The sequence below is a fragment of the Diabrotica virgifera genome, chromosome 9 (genome assembly GCF_917563875.1).
Source record: "Diabrotica virgifera virgifera chromosome 9, PGI_DIABVI_V3a".
In the NCBI taxonomy this organism is placed as follows: Eukaryota; Metazoa; Arthropoda; class Insecta; order Coleoptera; family Chrysomelidae; genus Diabrotica; species Diabrotica virgifera.
Genome location: NC_065451.1, coordinates 7,764,116 through 7,785,299, shown reverse-complemented (window position 1 = coordinate 7,785,299; position 21,184 = coordinate 7,764,116). Strand labels below are relative to the sequence as shown.

The following is a 21,184-nucleotide window of genomic DNA, read 5'->3' as shown; positions in this document are numbered from 1 at the left end:
TTGTCTCCAATAGACGTATCGTCATTCTATTTGTCGAAAATTTTTCTCATTCAACATTCTATTGAAGTTGAAAAGACTTGGAGATAAAATACATCCTTGGCGGACCCCCTACTGACTTTAACGGGGTTGGAGTTATGATTTTCAATTCTTATTCTGGTTTCATCATTCTCCTATAGGCTCTTCACTAGCGCTACCAGATGATCAAGAACTCCCATGAAAGACAGCACATACCTACATAGAAATAGTAGAAACTAAAATATGAATAAACTATTAAAACAAATTATTGAACAAAAAAACGATACTAGGTATATCTAAATGAATCGATTACTAAGGATGAAAATACCAGCTGAAAATATTAAAATCACCGGGAGATGGCCAAAAAACTATAATAGTTCTTCAAAATGGAAATGGAAAAGCTTTTGGGTCTTAGATGTTGTTCAAGATTGCAAGACATCAAAACACTCAAGTCTATTCTCGCAAATACAATAAATGATTGTAGGGAGAACTCTGCTATTAAGTCCTATGTCTCACCTCCTCGTGTTGCACCCTTGAAAGCTAAACAATAAGGATAAGGTTTACACGGTAATTCAATAAACTTACCCATATAAGCTGATATAAATTTACTCCTGTCATTTGGAGGAATCCATTTTGAGACCATGTTATGCATAGACGGCCAACAAAAACCCTGAAAATATATAATTCGGTATTAAACATTTAAACAAAATACTTAATTATTAATGTGCAAAATCATGGCCTATGTTATTTTTGATGTGAACTTGTGGCACCACTGGCAATTTTTGACTTAGTTATCTTTGCTACCTTTGTTTGATTTCCCCTTAGTCATTTTGTGCTTTTACTTTAGCCTTTATGATAGTCAAAATTATCAAAATTGAGACGGGAGATGACAATATAGTTTTAGGTGATGATTTCTTTTTAACTTCTTATATCCTAGCGGTTTTTTCTCTGTATTTGATACTTTTTAAAACATTTAGTTCTGATTTTACTTTTTCCATTTTTTTATGTTTCGTAGCTATAGCAGTTCTTTTCAGTAGGTATAGTTGATTCTACAAACTTCTTTTGCACATATAGATGATGAGGATCAGATAAACACTAATTCTAAAAATCCTGAAACTTTTTTTCTGCTTATTTGTATCAACCACCCAGGACCAACGGTTGGTTTTAAGTATATTTTGATGTATAGTGCTATTTTTTGCATCTGCAGTTAGTCGTGATATACCTATTAATTCATAGGTTGAAGAGAGGAATCGTTTTTGTTTTTAGGATCTTTTTTTAGTATTAGTAATTTTCAGAACTTGGTAGTTCAGGTTTTGTTCACTGATTTTTTGCCTTCTATATCTTTATCGTTAATGAATATACTGGTTGAGTTTCATATGTCAACGTAATCGAATCGACTGGTGATATGACAGTCCATTTCTTCTTTATAAACAAAGAAATGTTATAAGGGATGAAGCCTTAAGTTTTCATAGAAGACTGAGAAGAACGCCCGCTGTCTAGATTATCCGATTTAACTTGTCCTCCGTAAAATCTATTTTACAGTAGAGTAAAATTGCAACTTACCAAACACAACCCTTGTATACTTCTAATGAAAATAAGAGACAGCGCTCCTCTGTGTGCAAACCATGGAATTATAAAGTTTGCCGAAACACCTACAAAATTTGACAGTCCAAAGACCTTCTTGGTTCCAAATTTATTTGCCAGGATGCCTCCAGGAATTTGCGTTATCCAATGGAGCCAGAAAAAGCTTCCTATGATAAGCCCAAGTTCTCTCTCATTCCAGTCGAAGTATTGTTGCTCAGACGGATTTTCGAATAATGAAGAATTTATTATATTTTGTGAGGTTATGTTCTAGAACAGAAAAAAAAAACATTTAAAAGACGAAGAATTTACACTAACTATACATATCAACATATTTATATCTTTGAATCCTTCGTAATAAAGAAGTGGGTTGTATGGGAAAATATGTAGAGTAAATCATAAACAGAAATAAAATAAGGATGACCGAATTCTGCAGAAGAAATGATCTAAAGCTTGAGAACGCCTAATGGAACCAACGAATAGAAGATAAGTACATGTTTATGCATGGGAACTGGGCAGATCACGTGCCTCGGATGACAGATAACAGATGGACAAGACAGATGCTGGAACGGAGACCAAGAGATAATGCCTACTGAAGTAGAGATCGTCCAACAACACGTTGGACTGATGATCTAGACGTTGTCATAGGAATTGGATGCAAGATGCACAAGATCGAAACAGATGGAAAATTATTAGGGAGATCTCTGTCCAGCGGTGGATAAGCGAAGATTGAATGATGAAACAAATCAAAGGAAGAGACAGGTACAGGTATTTAAGTTTTATAATATCAAAGTAAGCAACTACTGAAAAAGATACAAAAATAGACAAGGACAAAACAAGTGACTGCATACGAATAAATTGAACCCGATACTGTGGAATAAGAACATCAATATAAAAACAAAAAGAAGAATAAATAATGAGTGAAAATAATTTCGACCACGAGTCAGTATTCTGTTAACCGAGATACAATAGTACCAAGCGGCGCCGCTAGGAGAACACTCCAATAATGCGTCTCAGATTACTTTAATGAAACGTGGTCATTTTGTACTCTAAACCGAGTAAGGTATGCAAAAAGAAAAGAAAATAATCGTTTTCGTTTTGATTCAATTCGAGTCTCTTGGCATCCTCTGACACCGTGTTTCTGGAAAAATCTAATAAAATTGAACAGAACATCAGCAAAGAGGAAATGAAAGCTTTAAAAACTTTAAAAAATGATGACTCCATAACAATCCTACCAGCAGATAAAGGAAATGCAACTGTAATAATGGATAAAATACAATATGAGGACAAAATTACAGATCTAATTACAAATGGACCTTATACCAAATTAACGAAGGATCCAACGAAGACACTGGAAAACAAAATTTATAAAACTTTATTCAAATTTAAAAATGATCTAACGTACTATCAAAGAAAATTAATGACACCTCATTACAGTAAGACACCACATTTTTATGGAGTACCGAAAATTCATAAAGCGAATATTCCACTTAGACCCATTTGTAGTACCATCAATTCTCCTTGTAGTGAGCTCTCAAAATTTTTATTAAATATTATAAAACCAGTTGCAAATAATAATGACACATTTATAAAAAATACACAACATTTTTTAAACAAATTAACAAATATTGAATTTAATCCAAATAATATTTTAGTAAGTTTTGACATAAACAGTTTATTTACAAATGTGCCATTAGATAAAACTTTAAACATAATTAAAACGAAGTTAGAAAATGATAATACATTGACAACTAGGACAAAACTAAATGTATCAGCTATAATGGAGTTATTGTCATTATGTACTAATAATACCTATTTTCAACTAAATAATGAATTCTATAAACAAAATTTTGGTCTAGCAATGGGCTCTCCTTTATCTCCATTATTGGCTAATATATTTATGGAGGATTTCGAAACTAATATCATTTCTAAACAAAATTTAAAACCCACAGTATGGTGGAGATATGTAGATGATGTGTTTTCAATATGGCCTCATAGATCAGAATTGTTGGATACATTCCTGAATATTATAAACGATCAAGAAGAGACAATAAAATTTACAATGGAAAAGGAATACAATAACACTTTGCCTTTCCTCGATGTTTTAGTCTCAAAGAAGGATACTGGATATGAGACTCAAGTGTATAGAAAACCAACACACACCAACAGATATCTCAATTACAAATCAAATCACATCAACGTTAAAAAGGGAATCATTAAATCCTTATATGATAGAGCCAAAATTACTTGTTCTAACGAAAATTCATTTTTAGAAGAAAAACAATTGTTAACATCTGTTTTATTAAAAAATGATTATCCTTTATCGTTTATAAATAAGGAATTGACAAGATTAGATCGAATGGAACAGAACAACTTAGAACGGGATCCTACAACATTCACAAGAAATAATACGAGGAAAATAACAATACCATATATAAAAGGACTATCCGAGAAACTTAAAACGATAGGAAATAAATTCAACATTTCAACAACATTCAAAACAACAAACACATTGAGATCTATTCTATCTAAAACTAAACCTAACAATGAACAAGAAAGAACAAAGAATTGCATTTATAGAATACCTTGTGAATGCGAACAATTTTATTTAGGTGAAACATCAAGACCATTAAACGTTAGAATAAGTGAACATCAGTCTTATATTAAAAACAGAGAATTTGATAGATCTCAGATATGTCAACACGCATGGGATAATGAACATAGAGTTCAGTGGAGAGATTCAAGTATAGTCCTGAAAGAATCAGATAGTAAAAAGAGAAAAATCAAAGAAGCGGCTATAATTATGCTAAATGAAACCAATTGTGTCGCAAAGTCCTCGGTAGAATGCAGTAGGATGTGGTTACCCATACTGAAAGAGGAAGTCAATAGAAAGAAAATACCACGATTAGTAAGTCAATAACATATCGAGTTAGTACAAATTTTATATTTTAGTATTACTTATTGTATATCTATGTAATATTAATATTATTTATAATTTAAACATATTAAAGTCAGAATTTGGTATTAGTTTTTTGAAGGTAGATTAAATGTAAGACCAAATACTTACGATGTCGGGATAGTATCACGAGGTTTTTTCCTGGTTTTTCCCTCGTGATTTACTATGGAATCTCTAATGCGAGAATTTTACTGTCATCGTTGCATTTGGTTGTCGTTTTAAAGACAGATCACATGCTATGATTTTTTGGGACGGATATTCTTGAGTTGGGATTGATTTCATGTAATCGAATGAACTATCTTTTAGTAAAGTCGTCCCAGGAACGCAACTCATAAATATTGGCGATATCATTTTAAAGTCTTCTACTTTAAAATGTATAATATACGTCTGAATTGCCAATATAAATGAGTCAGATTAAATAAATTATTAGAAGAATTTTTTTTATTTAGCAACAACATGTTTGTTTTATTTTAATAGTATTTTGTATTTTGACAACGAAACCCGATTTGGGCTTCGAAACGTTAATAAATTCATTTTTTAGTAAAATTGTAGCTTATTTCCCATAAAGAATACGTAACCGTGTTTCGGGGTCTACCCTTTTTCAAAGAGGCTTTCCAAGGAGACTGAATTGAACCATAACGAAACGAAGTAGAACTGCATATATTAAAATATTTGCAGCGGAGTGTGGTTAGACTGTCCTCTAACGGGGAATGACGGCAATAATGCGTCTCAGATTACTTTAATGAAACGTGGTCATTTTGGAGTGTTCTCCTAGCGGCGCCGCTTGGTACTATTGTATCTCGATTAACAGAATACTGACTCGTGGTCGAAATTATTTTCACTCATTTCGTCATTTCCCGTTAGAGGACAGTCTAACCACACTCCGCTGCAAATATTTTAATATATGCAGTTCTTCTTCGTTTCGTTATGGTTAAATTCAGTCTCCTTGGAAAGCCTCTTTGAAAAAGGGTAGACCCCGAAACACGGTGTCAGAGGATGCCAAGAGACTCGAATTGAATCAAAACGAAAACGATTATTTTCTTTTCTTTAAGAATATATAACAACGTGACAAGAAGTATCCTGACTTACGGGTGTAAAAATTGGATAATAAACAAGAAAACCAAAAACAAAATAAGAGCAACAGAGATGGAATTCCTAAGGATAAGCTAGAGAGTAGCAAGAAGAGATATAATAAATAACAGTGACTAAGAGAAGAATGGGAAGCGAACTCAGATATAATATACTACATAGAACAGAAGAGATTAACCTGGTACGGACATGTCAGAAGAACAGAAAAAAACGTTTGATAAACAGAATACCAGAGTGGAACCCAATAGGAACAAGGAAGAGAGACATACCACGAAGATCTTTCATGGATGAAGTGGACGAAGCGATGGAACGAAGAAATCTGCAGGAAAGGGACAAGCAAAACAGAAAAATCTGGAGAGAACGGTTGAGTGAAGGACTATGGTGAAAACTGTGGAAATCCTTAGAACATACTCGTATATGAATAACTATAATTACTTACTACAGTATCTGTGATCTACAGTACGACCAGGAAGAAAAAATGATAAAACTTAGTGCTTCGACATCTTCAACTGATGAAATAAAGTAGATTAGAGGAAAGGCACCAAATTTGAGACACTTTTTTTGAAAAACAAATATAAAATAGAATATTCAAAAGTTTTTAAAATATTTATTTCGAAAACTTAAATTTAATGTTTCTACAACACAACAAAAAATAAATAAAGCGAATAAGACATATATTTTTGTAAAAAAAATACATTTAATTTTTTTGTGACATTTAATATTAAAAATAAAAGGTCGCCTAATTTGAGATAGCCAGGTATCCAAATTTGAGACGGGTACCCCAATTTGAGATACTATTCAAAAAAGCCTTTTCCTTCGCAGAAAAGGGAAATAAATGTGCTGGACTTTATTTCTCCACAGTCTTCATGTGCCCACCTGCCATATTGGTAACACTTTGCCCATCGTTCGCCATATTTACCGTCAGAAAATTTTCCGGTGCAAAATAGACATTCCGCGTCGTTTTTTCCACTTTCGTCGGAGATAAATCAGCTAATGGAAAGTCTTCGCTGCTATCTGAACTTGAACTCGAAGAAACTTTCCGTTTCCTTCTTGATGTTTTGCCTTTTGATGTAGAAGGTTGACCTACGTCTTCGTGTACTGCTATTTCTTCTTCGGACGTTGCTGTTTTTTCTGATCTAACACTTTTTGTTGAATTGTATTTTTCTGGAGCTAATACACAATCCAAGTTTAGCTAGGGTACTAGTTTTTTTGCTTTTTTCTTCTGCAAACTTTGCTCTAATTCTTCTTTGTAGGGTGTTAGAGTAATTACTGAAGCCTTTCCTGATCAGGCATGTGGCTTTTTAGTGGTGTCTCTCTTGTATGCAGGGATCGGACAGATGTCTTTCGAAGACACAAGTTGCTGATGAGGTAGTGGTGGACTAGGAGTTCTATGTTCTCGCATTGGATGATTTGGTTGTTCATGGTTTGGTTCTATTCAAATTCAAAGTCCCTAAAAATACGGCGACTAATAGGGACCAGTCCCGTTTTTCGGAAACCATTGCAAGACATTTCCATCGTCGCAGCTTTGTTATACGCTTTACAAAAAATACTGGCAATGGCATAAGGCGACACAACACTCAACTGATTTTTTTTAAGCCAGTTTTCTATTTCTTGTGCGTAGTAAGTTTTCAGCGGTGCCATAAAAGCAACATCCAACGGTGCATTTTATGTGTAGAATGTGGTGGGAGGCAAATAATCGTCACATGATTCTGTTTGGCCAAATCTATTAGAGCAGCGTTTCTCATATGAGAATAGTGGCCATCAAGGACGAGAAGAACAGGGTCTTCAGCTGAAGGTTTAGTGAATTTTATGAAGTGTTGTAGCCATCTAGTGAAAATATCGGCCTGTACCCAACCTGGCACATGGCATTCTGCGACTGCTCCAGTGGGAGATCCTATCCCTCTATAGATGGATATCCCCAGTGGGGATATCCATCAACTCTGTTTTCATATTTTTTCTAGGGAAGATTAAAAATGGTTGTACGAAAACTCCTGCAGCATTCATACATGTAATAACAGTAATCAGCTTGCTCCTTTCTGCTGAAGTAAGTGACGAAACCTGCTTCTTCCCTCTCATAGATATGACTTTGCTATGTTTGTGCTGAACAATTGTAATACCTGTTTCGTCTACATTGAATATACGTTGTGCAGGGTTAGTAAGCTTAAGATATTCTGGTTCATACAGGTCAAAGAACTTGGATACATTTTCATGAGTAAACGATTTTACTCGAGCAGATGACATTCCCTGAGGAGTACGCATTGAAAGCGTCGGATGCCTTTTCAGAAAGAGTCTCAACCATTTCTTTCCGGCTGATTTTTTGACTAGGTACGCTAAATGGATGTGGTATTAGTTTCGTATTGCAAGTTGAAATGGCAGTCGTTTTATATTACGCGCTCTTAGCCCCAAATAACGTTGCTACATAGTTAGGGCATACTCAACCAACTCATTTTCTAATTCCAAAGGAAGAATAGGTCGGCGGCCAATTGATATCCCGGCGAGTTCTTCTGGAATCTTGTCTGATTTCACATATCGTTCTAAGGTACCTTTTGGTACTCCAAAAACTTTTGAGGCCTTCAAATAGCCCATCTCTCTATTTCTTACTGTATTTACAGCCCGTATCATATCATTTATTGCATTCCATTTTTTATTTTTTGGCGGCATCTACAAACAAAAAAATACATAAAAATAAAAATTTTACACGGGGTCCTAATTTGAGACACTCTCAAATTTGGAACCTACAGGTGTCTCAAATTAGGATTTTTCCGTCAAAAAATAAAACGGATTTTTGTTGGTTATGTATGCCACACAATTACCGTTTAATTTGCATAAAATGTATTAACTAACATTAAACTACCAAAAAAAAAATTACTAGAGTAAATGTAATCATCTTACCTTGATGTATTGTAAGTTTTTATAAATTCTGAAAAACTTTGTGTATGGTGTAAATCAAATTAACGTCGACAAAACAACAACGGTCACTTCTAAGCGCCAACTAAAAGCAGATCTATTACTAACTTCACAGAATGATCAGTTTTTAATATTTTCACTAGATGTCAACCCATCGTACACAAATATACGACGGTGTCTCAAATTAGGCGCCTGTCTCAAATTTGGTGCCTTGCCTCTACCCAGTAGAGTATTTAGATGGAATCCGCCAGAAATTCGAAAAAGGAGACCAACATCATATCAGGAATATTTTTGGAGCACAGTTATTGCATGGGAGGCCAAGCAGTGGGTAAAAGCACGAGGGGCAGACCAAGGAAAAGCTGGAACACTGGTGTAAACGAAATACTTAAGAAAAGAGGAACATCGTGGCAAAAAGCAAAAGCCTTAGCAGCAGATAGGAAGGAGTGGCGTAAATTTGCAGAGAAAAGCATATAAAGGAAGAAATCTTGACACCTATGGGTGTAAGAGACAATCGATTATGCATGTATGTATGTACTTGTATGATTACTTACTACATTATCTGTGAGGTTCAAAAATGAAATATTCCTAATATCACTTTGTACTGGGCTTAACGCCACGCATTCACTTGTTAAAGAAACATTGTCCTTAGGTTTAGGTCGGACCATCGATACTATAGCTATGTTTAGGTTCAAACGAACCATGTAGTTTACTGCGAATCCTCCGAAAACTAGGTACCAAAGGACATCGCGACAAGAGCAGCATTTGTTTGGATCTGAAAAAAAAAATCAAAATAATATAAACTGCTCAGAACGAACGTTTTTGGACTTATTAGTCCATCTTCAGTACACTTTGAAGCTGGTACTTCTGCTGATAACCGTAAAACCAAACAGCTACACCAAACAGTAAATTCCTGAGAGTAAATCTAAATATGGAAAAATATACAGGGTGTCCTATTAAAAAATTTAAGCTTGCTTTCATACGATCAGCTGTCAGAGGAAATTGAAATCACATGTGGGGTGAGATGTGTGTTGTCACCAACTATTTTTAATGCTTATTTGGAAGAGATCTTGAAGAAAGCTTTACCACGTAGTTATTAATCACCCTGTATAATTACTCAGAAGAGTCAAGCCTGGAGAATATTATTACCTAAATTTTTTCTAAATATTTTTTTTCGATATTCTGTACCATAATGGAATTATCGATCAATGTCGCACTAAAACTCACCCTGTATATTATAATATCTAGAAAATATTTCTCACCTTTTTCTTTAACAGCACCATCCTCAATTTTACCCATGGTATTAGATGTAAGGTGTTATGTCACCTAAGTACCGATAACTTTAAAGATGTTATATTTTTTTATCCCATGCGAAAATTGTTATCACTAATTTGACTACCAGTAAATCTTACCTTATGTTACGTATTAATTTAACTATAATAAAAATCACTGTCACTTTATTTGGTAATGTTAAAACAGATATGATTGTAAATGTCAGCCTTATCTAAGTCATCAAAAATAAATAATTTCTTATCTTTTCGGATTTTCTTTGTGAATATTTAGACAGAGATTTGTTATATTTTTTTTTGGTGCTAGGTCACTTATTGTCTGAATTAATATAAATAACGAAAAAAGCTTTCCTTACTTTTAAAAATATATACTGCTTTATATAAGACAGCAACAACAACTTAAGATTTGCAGACGACACCGCTATTTTTTCAGACAGTCTAAAAGCACCGCAACAATTCGTTAATAGATTACATCAAGTCATTATAAAATATGGACTACAAATGAACGTTAAGAAAACCAAGTTCATGATTCTTTCTAAACAACATACAGTAGGCAGGCTAGATATCGAGGGAAAACAAGTAAAAAGAGTGAATAACTACAAATATCTGGAAACCTAGGTTAATGAAAACAATGACCCAATGAACAAATGAAATAAGGGCACGCATTAAAATTGCAAGACAAGCATTTATGAAAATGAAAAAATGTTTGGTAGTCGAGACCTTTCTCTGAAGCTGAGGATAAGAATCTTAAAATGCTATGTGTTCTCGATTTTGTTATATGGAATGAAAAGCTGGACACTAAAAGTAGATAATATAAAGAAGTTGGAAATATTTGAGATGTGATGCTATAGAAGGATTTTGAAAATATCATGGATCCAACGAGTTGCAAATGTAGACATGTAGAAGGCTACAAAAGGATTGCGATTCCATAAAGAACATCAAAACAAGAAAGCTGGAATATTTAGGAAATATTGCCAGAGGTGTGAAATATGAGATATTAAGGTAAAATGTAAAATTAAGGATAACAGATTCATAAGAAGACAAAGAATTTTCTGGCTGAGAAACCTGAGAGAGTGGTATGGTTGCAGCTCAGTAGAGCTTTTCAGAACAGCCGCCAATAAGTTACGGATAGCTGTAATGAGCAACCTCCCATAAGAGAAGGAACTGCAAGAAGAAGAAGACTGCTTTATTATTTATTATTAACCCTTTATTAACCCTTCTACTCTCTTTGATGATTCCTCTCTTGTCCAGTATGGCAGTAATTTCATCATCCCACGTCTCTTCATTGGCTTGTTCTTTGTTCCTTTGAAAATTCGTGGTCACTTCCCAGACTTGTTTTACTGTGGCCAAAAACCATGTGGCCATGTGGCCAAAACATTTCTTAGCTAGGCCTCTTCAATTATTTTTTTTTTTTCGATTGGTTGTATTCTGAACTGTTCTGTTATTACCTCGTTTCGAATATCATTTATAGCCTGATCAAGGTTGTGAGGATGAGCAGAGAGCAAACATCAAGCAGGACCTGAGTACTCTGCTGCAAAATCTTAAAGTCTGAGCTAACGTTCTTAGCACAGTCAACTGCCTTACTTGACGTTAGAAAATTATATTCTGTAAGTTCTATCTAATACTCGTTCATTCTTACATTCTGATACCTTGATACCTTCATTCTGTCAATTTACTTAATCTTAATTGTTGGCAGTGTATTTACAGATATTCTAATTATTAGCCAAATATTTGATTTTTATTTAAAAATATTTTTAGAAATCTCATGTTTGAGATAAGTAAATATTAATAATCTTAGAAAATACTTGAACAATATTTTTACACAAAATATTGAATAGCATATAATTTATTTTATGTGAAGTTGCATTGTTTGGATACTTCCCAGTTCTTCTCCTTATAATGGCGCTACAACCCTTTGTGAATCTTGGCCTGCTTAACAATGTTCTTCCATTCTGCTTTGTGGGATACTTTCCTTCGCAACTGCCTGATGTTCATGGTTTAAGATCCCCCTCTACGTCGTCTATCCATCTTTTACAGGGCCTTCCTCCTGTTCTATTATTTTCTTTTTGTTCTATTTAGATATCCCGTAAAAATAAGCGACTTTTAATCGAGACATTTTTCGAATTGTGGATAGATAGCGCTATAATCGGAAAAACGATTTATCGTGATATCCTAGGTCAGTGGTCGGCAAAGTGCGGCCGCAGAGCCGCATGTGACTCTTTGGATCATTAAGTGCGGCTCTGACACACATATCCACGGAAGACGCAATCTGTATTTTCGACCGTTCCGCTACTTTGTTGCACCCTGTATATCCATTTGTCAAAGTTTACTCTTACCAGCTACTTCTGGTCTGTTTTATTGAGCACCTAAGTCTCGCATTGAAACATAAATATTTATTATCTTATTATTGTGCAGTATATTATAGTTTTATTTTTGTAGATATAAACTTCAATTTCCATACTATTTTATTATTCTTTTCATAACCGTGTTCATCTAATAAGACTCCAAGTTATTTTATCTCACTCAATCTCAAGTTTTAGTATTAATAAAAATGAAGACACGGGCGCCATCTTTTGTAAGCTCTATTTAGTGTCTCTGCTTACTGTATTTCGCGCCAAATTGTTGACAATTAGGCAATCCAAACCACATGGTTTTTAATGACAGGACGTATGGCAGGCAATTCAGCGTTGCCAGAGTTGTTACAATTGTACCAATTTGATACAATTAACAACCAAACTTTTGATACTAAAGTCTCCTAAAGTAAAAACCTAAAATTTTGTGACATAAGAAAGGACCCCGCACAAACCTTATGGAAAATAGGTCCCAGTGGATTTCGTTCATACTTTGGGGTGAGTTACTGGTTATTTGTCAACATGTAGAAGTTTGGATCAAGGAAAAGTACTAGTAGTCTAGGATTTTTTCCTGGCTATCCAATGGCGACCTTTAATTTGACCTTGACCTTCAACGGACGTCATCTTCTAGAGTTTCGAGGGTTTTAGGCATTCAATTGATATAAACAGATTACTCGTGGGTTTTTGGGATCGCTAAACACGAGTATGCGTCATCACGTAAACAAGGGACGTCATCTTCTAGAGTTTCGATGGTTTTCGGCATTTAATTGATGCAAATGAATTACTGGACGGTTTTTTGAGGTCGCTATACACGAATATGCCACCAGAACCGACCCCCGAGCACCTGATTTCCAAGGTCAATGAAAGGGGCTCCTGGAGTTTCCAGGGTCTTTGATACTACATGAATGCAAACGGATTAGTTATAGGTTGTTGGGGTTGCTGAACACGAATACGTGATCAGCACAGACACAGGAGCACCTGGTGCCTAAGACAGGTTATCTTCTAGAGTTTCGGAGGAATCAAATGGATTACTCTTAGGTTTTTGGGGTTGCCGAACATGCATACACTATCAAATCCGACCCAAGAATCACATTGTGTCGTAGGCACAATGTGATCATTTATTCGTGTTCAGCAACCCCAAAAACCTATAATTAATCCATTTGCATCGATGTAGTACCAAAGACCCTCGAAACTCCAGGAGCCCCTTTCATTGACCTTGGAAACCAGGTGCTCCGGGAGTCGGTTCTGGTTGCATATTCGTGTTTAGCGACCTCAAAAAACCCTCCAGTAATTCATTTGCATCAATTAAATGCCAAAAACCATCGAAACTCTAGAAGATGACGTCCCTTGCAGTGGCCTTGGCCACCACGTCATCCGGAGGGCAATTCTTATGGCATATTCGTGTTTTGAGATCCCAAAAACCCATGAGTAATCTGTTTATATCAATTTATTGCCTAAAACCATCGAAACTCTAGAAGATGACGTCCGTTGAAGGTCAAGGTCAAAGTAAAGGTCGCCATTGGATAGATAGGAAAAAATCCTAGACCACTAGTACTTTTCCTATATCCAAACTTCTACATGTTGCCAAATAACCAGTAACTCACGGAATTGGAATACCCCGTAAATCTTATAATTTTCCGAGTTTGGACCTCTATATCTTGAAAATCCTTCATACGATTGAGTTGTGAGCATGAGACCTTTTTATCAGAATGCTTCAAAGAGTATTTTCCCAAAGTATGAACGAAATCCACTGGAACCTATTTTCCATAAGGTTTGTGCGGAGTCATTTGCTTCAAATAATATTAAACGACGTTTTTTTAAGTTTTTGTACACAATGTGTTGGTTTAGTACTTTGTGTCACTATTCCAGTCATTCCGGTGCATTTACAAAAATTTCTCTGGCAACACTGCACACAAGCGATTTTATTGGATATTTTATTTAAATTAAAATTTCAAATTTAAGATACAATGTGGTATTACTAGGTACCTAAAATAATAAAATATATATTACCCCGATGATTTTACCTAAAATCTATTTTAGGGATGCTCAATATTACGTTTTATTAAACGTATAAAACATAAAATTTGTTAACCCAGCTTTCTTCAATCGTCCAAATTACTTAAACTTTTTAACTACTTATTAAAGTTTATTGACGTAAGCAATATTTTTTACTATGTCACAGAAGTATTTAGCTATATTTACACAGACATAAAATACGAAAATGACTTTAAAATGCCTTCAATGTATTGCATGCCAGCCGCCAGACATATTAGAATAGTTTGACAGATCGTTGGGTTGGATTCCCTAATTGCGTTAGAGGTAGCCGCTTTGTAAGTAATTAAAATGAGGTGAGTTCGACCATAGCCACCTTTACTTTACAAGCCATGAAGTTGAAACTTGGCAACATCTAAGCGTAGACCGGTTAATTCTGACAGTTCTCATTTATTTTTAAATGTTTTTAAATAATATTCACTGTATTTACAGAAAAACTCAAACATTTTACAATATTTCGTGCTCCAAATTATAAAGAATATTAAAAGGTATGTATTAAGATGATTTTAGTTCAATATAATATATTTTTATATACTATATTTTATAGTATAATATATTTTTATATAAACTTACGTGCATATAGAAATGCGTCCACTTAAAATTTTTGTCATTTTTGATGTCTTATATTTACTAAACCTGTTGGCCGATTCAAGTGATTTTTTTAATATGTTATAGCCTGATTCTTTAACAAAATATGCTGTAATAATATTGTTGCTAAGCAGTTAATTCTAAACCCCAACACTTCACATCAAACCATGTGAGAAATTGTTGTTATAGTTATTTCTAGCGATATTTGTATATAATTTAAAATAAGATATTATTTATTTAAAATAAAGTACTTTACACATATTCTTGTTATTGATTATTTTTTGTATAATAATAATAATATATTAAAACCCAACTATAGACTCTGGTTTTCTTAATAACATTCTGTTTTTTTTATTATTTCGTTTATGTTGGATAATAAAAAAAATTAGCTACTTTAACAACTAGATTTTTGTTCTTTATCAATTCAGGGTGTTTCTAAATAAGTGCGAAAAACTTTAAAGGGAAAGGAACAAAATGCAAAATTTTGACGCCTGTCAAAATTTTCAGTGTATTTTAAATGCAATCATTTTTTTCGAATCCTGAGAAAACTAATAAGTATTTTTGAAAAATTTAAACGCTGAATGAAAGATTACTTTATTACCGAGGGCCGAAAGTCCCTTAGAATGAATGAAAAGTTGTTTTTGAATGACATATTTGAAACTAAAAATCACACTAAATTTTCTTAATTTTTCGCCCCTGTAACTTATTATAATAAACATAGAAGTTTTCAGGGACTTTCGGCCCTCGGTCCTAACGTAATCTTTCATTCTGCGTTTAAATTTTTGAAAAATACTCATTAGTTTTCTTAGGATTCGAAAGAAATTAATCCCTTGTATATTCTTGTTATTGGTTTTTTTTTGTATAATAAACGTTACTTACAAGGAAGTACTTTTAATTTTATTTTGTACAAACTTCTAATTAATAATATTTTCTTGTTCGACTCAAAAAATACTATAAATTTTACCAGAATTTCTACTTTAAAATTGTGTTTTCAAAAGCGGTAGTCCGAAAGTCGGACTACGCACGTCATCAATTGCGATGTTGCCTTTTTCTCTTCATGGCTTGTTAAGTAAAGGTGGCTATGGTTCGACCCATAGAGAAATAACAACAAGAAATAACAACAATAACAACATAGAGAAATAACAACTTGTTTTTATTTCTGTATGGTTCGACCCTTAAGTGTGTTTTCAGTTACATCCGTTTTCTGTTACATTTGGTCTTGCGGGGAGAGGAAATCGGATATATAATATATTTTATAGGTTAATAAGGTATTGAGAATAAGGAAGACTTTTCTATGAGAATGAAAGGAGTTTCTGGCAGTAAACATGTATAGTGAAGAGTACATTAAAATCATAGCCAAATTATTTAATCAAATTGTAAGTAAAATTTTATTCGTACTAATAAACGAACAAACACGAAAAAAGAATCAACGAAACAGTTTGCAGTCTACCACAGGGCAGATATAATCGAAATCCTAGCTTTACTCGGCTGGCTTTATTTAATTGATGTTGAAATTTAAGCAGCACTGAAGAATTATGTGGACCAGTATAACATTTTTACAACTCTTTGAATACTTACCGTCTTTATCTTTAGGAAAAATTGGTGAGAAATGATCATGCGACACGACAGCTAAAATTATACTGAACAGATGAGTTCGACAGGGGGACACCGTTTCTCCTAAAATTTTCACAGCTGTCCTTAAATACGTAATGAAATCATTGCCCTGGGATCATAAAGGCATTAATGATGGCGAAAGATTGACGCACCTTATTAGATTCACAGACTATCTTTGCTGATAGTACAGGCATGATACTATAAATAACATATTTATAGTATCATGAGTACAGGTATGGTATGTTAAACAGTAAATGGTTAAGATCAATTAGTTACTTATAATTAATTAGTTAATTATAAACATCCTGGATTAGCCGATAATAGTATAAAAGGCCCGGTTTCAGGTAAAATTTAAATATGTTTTCTGGTAAAATTTGTCAATCTTCATTTCTTAATGTTGATTTAATTGCGTACAATCCAAACTCATTATAATTTCATTAATACAGATTAGGCTTATATTGACGAAACTGTACCGCTAAAAGGGTTTTTCGAATAGGGTCTTTTAAGTGGTTTTCATGTATTTATATAATAAGTTTATGGAACTGAAAACCAGCCAGTATTAAAATACGATTTCTTGATAAAATTTGTTAGTCTTTATGTATCACGGGAAGTGTAGTAGGAAGTAGTATTACTCATTTTATTCATTACGTTTTTTATCATTATGTGGCGTCCGTGGGATAGTAATAATGGAGCTTCTTGTAGTGTTCCGGTAAAGAAGAAACATTTATCTGTAGATGCAAAGCAAATTGTAAAAACTATATACAGTACCTTACTTAAAAAAGGACTTGACACAACTTCCGCTACGAGTGAAATATGCGATTTGACGAAAATACCTCTGACCACAGTAAAAAGAATTATTACATCAAACCCCATAGAAACAAGAAAAAAACGTAAAGATTTCAGTTCCACCAAATGTATGGACGAAGCCGATAAGGACTTGATACATTGAAAAGTCTATACCATGTACGAAGAGCAACGCATACCTACATTAAGAGCTCTGAAGCAACGGCTCAATGTTGACGAAACCCAAATAAGCTGTAGCCTCACCAGCTTATGGACAATTTTGAAAAGTATATATAAAGTCGATATCGTATAATTGACAAAAGACAAGTAATTATGGAATCTCATAGATTACAAAAATGGCGTTATGGGTATATAACTTCGATAAGAAAATTCCGTTCTGAAAATCGTCCGATAATTTACCTCGACTAGACATGGTTTGACACACATTCAACGCGACCTAAAGGATTTGCCGATCCGTCCGGTAAATGTAAGACAAAAGCTCCGTCAAATAAAGGGAAAAACCATTTTACACGCTGGATCAGAAAATGGTTGGGTTCCAAATGCCCTGTGGCTTTCTGCAAAGAACATTAAAGACTCCTGCGTCTTCTACCATGAAGATACAACGGTAGAACTTTTTGAAGAATGGTTCAAAAATAATCTTATGCCAAACATTCCTCAGAATAGCGTGATAATAATGGACAATGCAAGCTATCACAGTCGCCAACTAAGTAAGGCTCCAAACTCGAATAACACTAAATTGGAAATTCAAAATTACATGGAGACTAATGATATGTATTTTGAAGAATGTTATACCAAACAAGAGCTTTTAGAAGTTTTAAAGGCATTTTCTATAAAAAAAAGTATATGTTTGTGATACATTGGCAGAGGAAATGGGACATACAGTGCTGCGGCTTCCACCCTATTATTGTATGTTTAATCCCATAGAACATATGTGGCACGAATTGAAGTCTAACGTGAGGTCACAAAATATTTCTCCAACGTTAAGTAGTACTGTTGTAGAGTTAATAAGAAAATGTGTCAATGATATTCTTCCAAATAGTTGGAGAAATTCAGTCCGACACGTAATAGGTAAAGAAAATTCATATGTTCGTGTACATCATAATATAATTGGACCGATCATAATTAATTTAGATGAGGATAGCGATAGCGAAACGGAACTATGTGTGGAGTGATACTTTCATCAAATCTACAAATGTTACTATTTAAAAAACGGTTCTTTTCAGAACCACAAATTATTATTAATGTTTGAATGTTTGTTTTTCTATAATCTTAGCAATTAAAATTCGGGTATATAAGGCAAAGCAAAATATTTTACATCAAATTTTTTTTGGTTTTTGTAGTCGTAATTATTGTAATTGTCAAAAGACCAACTCTGTCTACCTCGGTTGCTTATCGCTCCGGGTGGGTCTTAACAATGGGCCAGGTCAGATAAATTTAATAATGTTTACGACCGCAGTAATTATATTTAACCATTTACTGTTGAACAAACCATACATCCACGGATGTACATCGGCGAGGCAAAGTGTATATGCTTGAAGAAATGGTACAAGCTGCATCAGTAGTAGAGGTCTCCGAATGAACGTAAGCAAAACTCAAATTAGTGATCATTGAACAAAACATCAGAAAAAACGACGCCGACATAACAGAAACGCATATTATGTATATACCTTGGACACGATATACAAATTGTATATCGTGTATAATTGTAAGAGTGACCCAGAGGGCCATATGGAGGGAACCATGCTAGGAAATACAAGGTGGTTAAAATAAATGGAGATGGGCAGATCATATGGTAAGAACACCGAACGATAGGTGGACTATAGGAGATTATTGGAATGGCGGCCGCGGGTGGTCAAACGAAGCAGAGGTCGACAGCCAACGCGCTGGAGTGACGATGTATATACCTATAGGTAAAGAGAACTGCCGGGAACTGGATGAGGGTAGATCAAGACGGGGAGACATGGATGAGAAGCTTAGAGGCAGGGCCGCGCCGTCCACGTGTGCAATGTGTGCGGCGCACACAGGCGCCAGCAATTAAGGGCGCTACTAGAGTTGTTACAAAAATTTTACGCAGCTCAAAACGACTTACCCATTTAACGACCTTGCATATCTTAACTTCAAGGGTAGGTAAATTACGTATTGATGTATACAATCTGCATAAACAAGGAAAATCCTGAAAAGACATGCAGCCACCGGTCCAGCAGAATTTATGCTTTAAAGCCATTGCACAAAAATTTGATAAAAATGTATGATACTTTATGTGATATAATTTGATCTTAATTCAAAATATCAAGCTAGTTATTTGGGAGATGAAATATCAACATTTACATTCATATGCTCAGTCCACATATAGGTATGGTATGAAGTTCTGATGAAAGTTAACTTCGTTAGCAAAGTTTTACAATTAAAAACAATTAATCTGCAGCCTACCTTAAATTAATGCTTTAAAATTAATTCATTTAAAATACATTGGAGCGAAATTTTGCGCCGAAGCCCTTAAATTCTTGCTCTAGTTTCGGATAGATAGCAAATTTAATGATGTTATTACTACAGCAAGTGAAACTGCAGAGAAACTGGATGTGGTGTCCAGTTTTCAACCAGACACACAGTTCGGCGTCGGAATAAAAGCAAACAGTTTGATTACGAACATAAAGACCGATTTTATATCCTAAAATTTCATAAAAAGTTCACTTTTTAATTATGTTCTCAACCAAGCATTCATTTCAGTAAACGAAAAATTTTCCATATTGGAAAATCCTGTTGATTCTTTCAAATTTTTATATAATTTAAACGACAGTACAGAACACTCACAATTAAAACTCACAATTAGATATAAGTATAGGGGAGGCGATTTAATTGAAGAAATTATACAGCTTCAGCCTTTGTTAAGAGAATTAAATATTGTTTGTAAAATATTAAAATTTATATTTTTAAACGAATTTACTACAGTTTACCCAAATTTAGCAATAGCTCTTCGCATTCTGCTCACTCTGCCCATATCTGATGCCACTACTGAGTGATCTTTTTATAAACTGAAACTTAAAAAATTATTTGAGATTGACCATCAGTCAAGGGCGGTTGATAAATGTATCTACCATCTCTATAGAGTCGTCAGTATTAAATAAAATTGAGGTTAATTAAATTAAAACTTACTTTTTTATAAAATAGCTAAGTATTTCATGTGTTCATACCTAGTATACAGTCTGAAAATGAAAGATTACCCATGAACGATCACATCAATAACTTATTATGTATTTGCTGTCTTTTTCTATAAATAACAAACGTTTTTTATAGAAAAAGACAACAAATAGAAAATAAGTGATTGATGTGAACTTTCATGGGCAATCTTTCATTTTTCCGACATTACCTATTTTTAGTTTTTTATGCTGTTATGCCGAAGATTTATTATTCCTTAATTATTCTAACTTACTTTATTTTCCTGTTGCATGTGTAAGAATTTTTAGTTATTTTTTTTTTGTTACAATAAAATAATTGTTCATTTTGGGTGCCATTAAATGTTTTGCACACAGGCGCTACCACGTCCTGGCGCGGCACTGCTTAGAGGAGGCCTATGTTCAGCAGTGGACGATAATGGCTATATGATGATGTTTTATCTCGTTAAAATGTGTTCAATTTAACTTTTCTAAAACTAAATTAAACAAATATATATCGATAACAACTTGATTTTGTTTGTCTCATCTTCTTATGTAGCTATATGCAATTACCTACATAACATATTTGAAATAAATAATTAAAGATTTTAATAACGAATATAATTTTATTGTTTAAAGTGATCATCGTTTTAACAGCTTTAATAAATTTCATATAGAATATCCGTTGATAAATAAATTATTAAATTTTATATTAAACTTTAAAAAATCAATAGTGGCGTAGTACAAATAACAAAACATAGAGTGCTAAAGATCGGTCGCCATTTTTAG

General features: G+C 33.8%; 1 protein-coding gene across 2 annotated transcripts in view; it reads right to left on the bottom strand.

The window, feature by feature from the left end:
• Positions 1-21,184, bottom strand: part of LOC114325598 (sialin) — a 110,178-nt gene that overhangs the window by 51,920 nt on the left and 37,074 nt on the right. The window contains exons 1-4 of one of the 2 annotated variants that reach the window (XM_028273699.2): positions 9,808-10,006; positions 9,100-9,320; positions 1,579-1,866; positions 601-685 (exon numbers count right to left, since the gene is read on the bottom strand). In XM_028273699.2, coding sequence (XP_028129500.2) covers positions 601-685; positions 1,579-1,866; positions 9,100-9,320; positions 9,808-9,844 — 631 coding nt within the window. In that variant the 5' untranslated portion in view covers positions 9,845-10,006. Of the gene's footprint in view, positions 1-600; positions 686-1,578; positions 1,867-9,099; positions 9,321-9,807; positions 10,007-21,184 lie in introns of those variants that run through there. The other variant, XM_050661173.1, reaches the window with a different exon arrangement.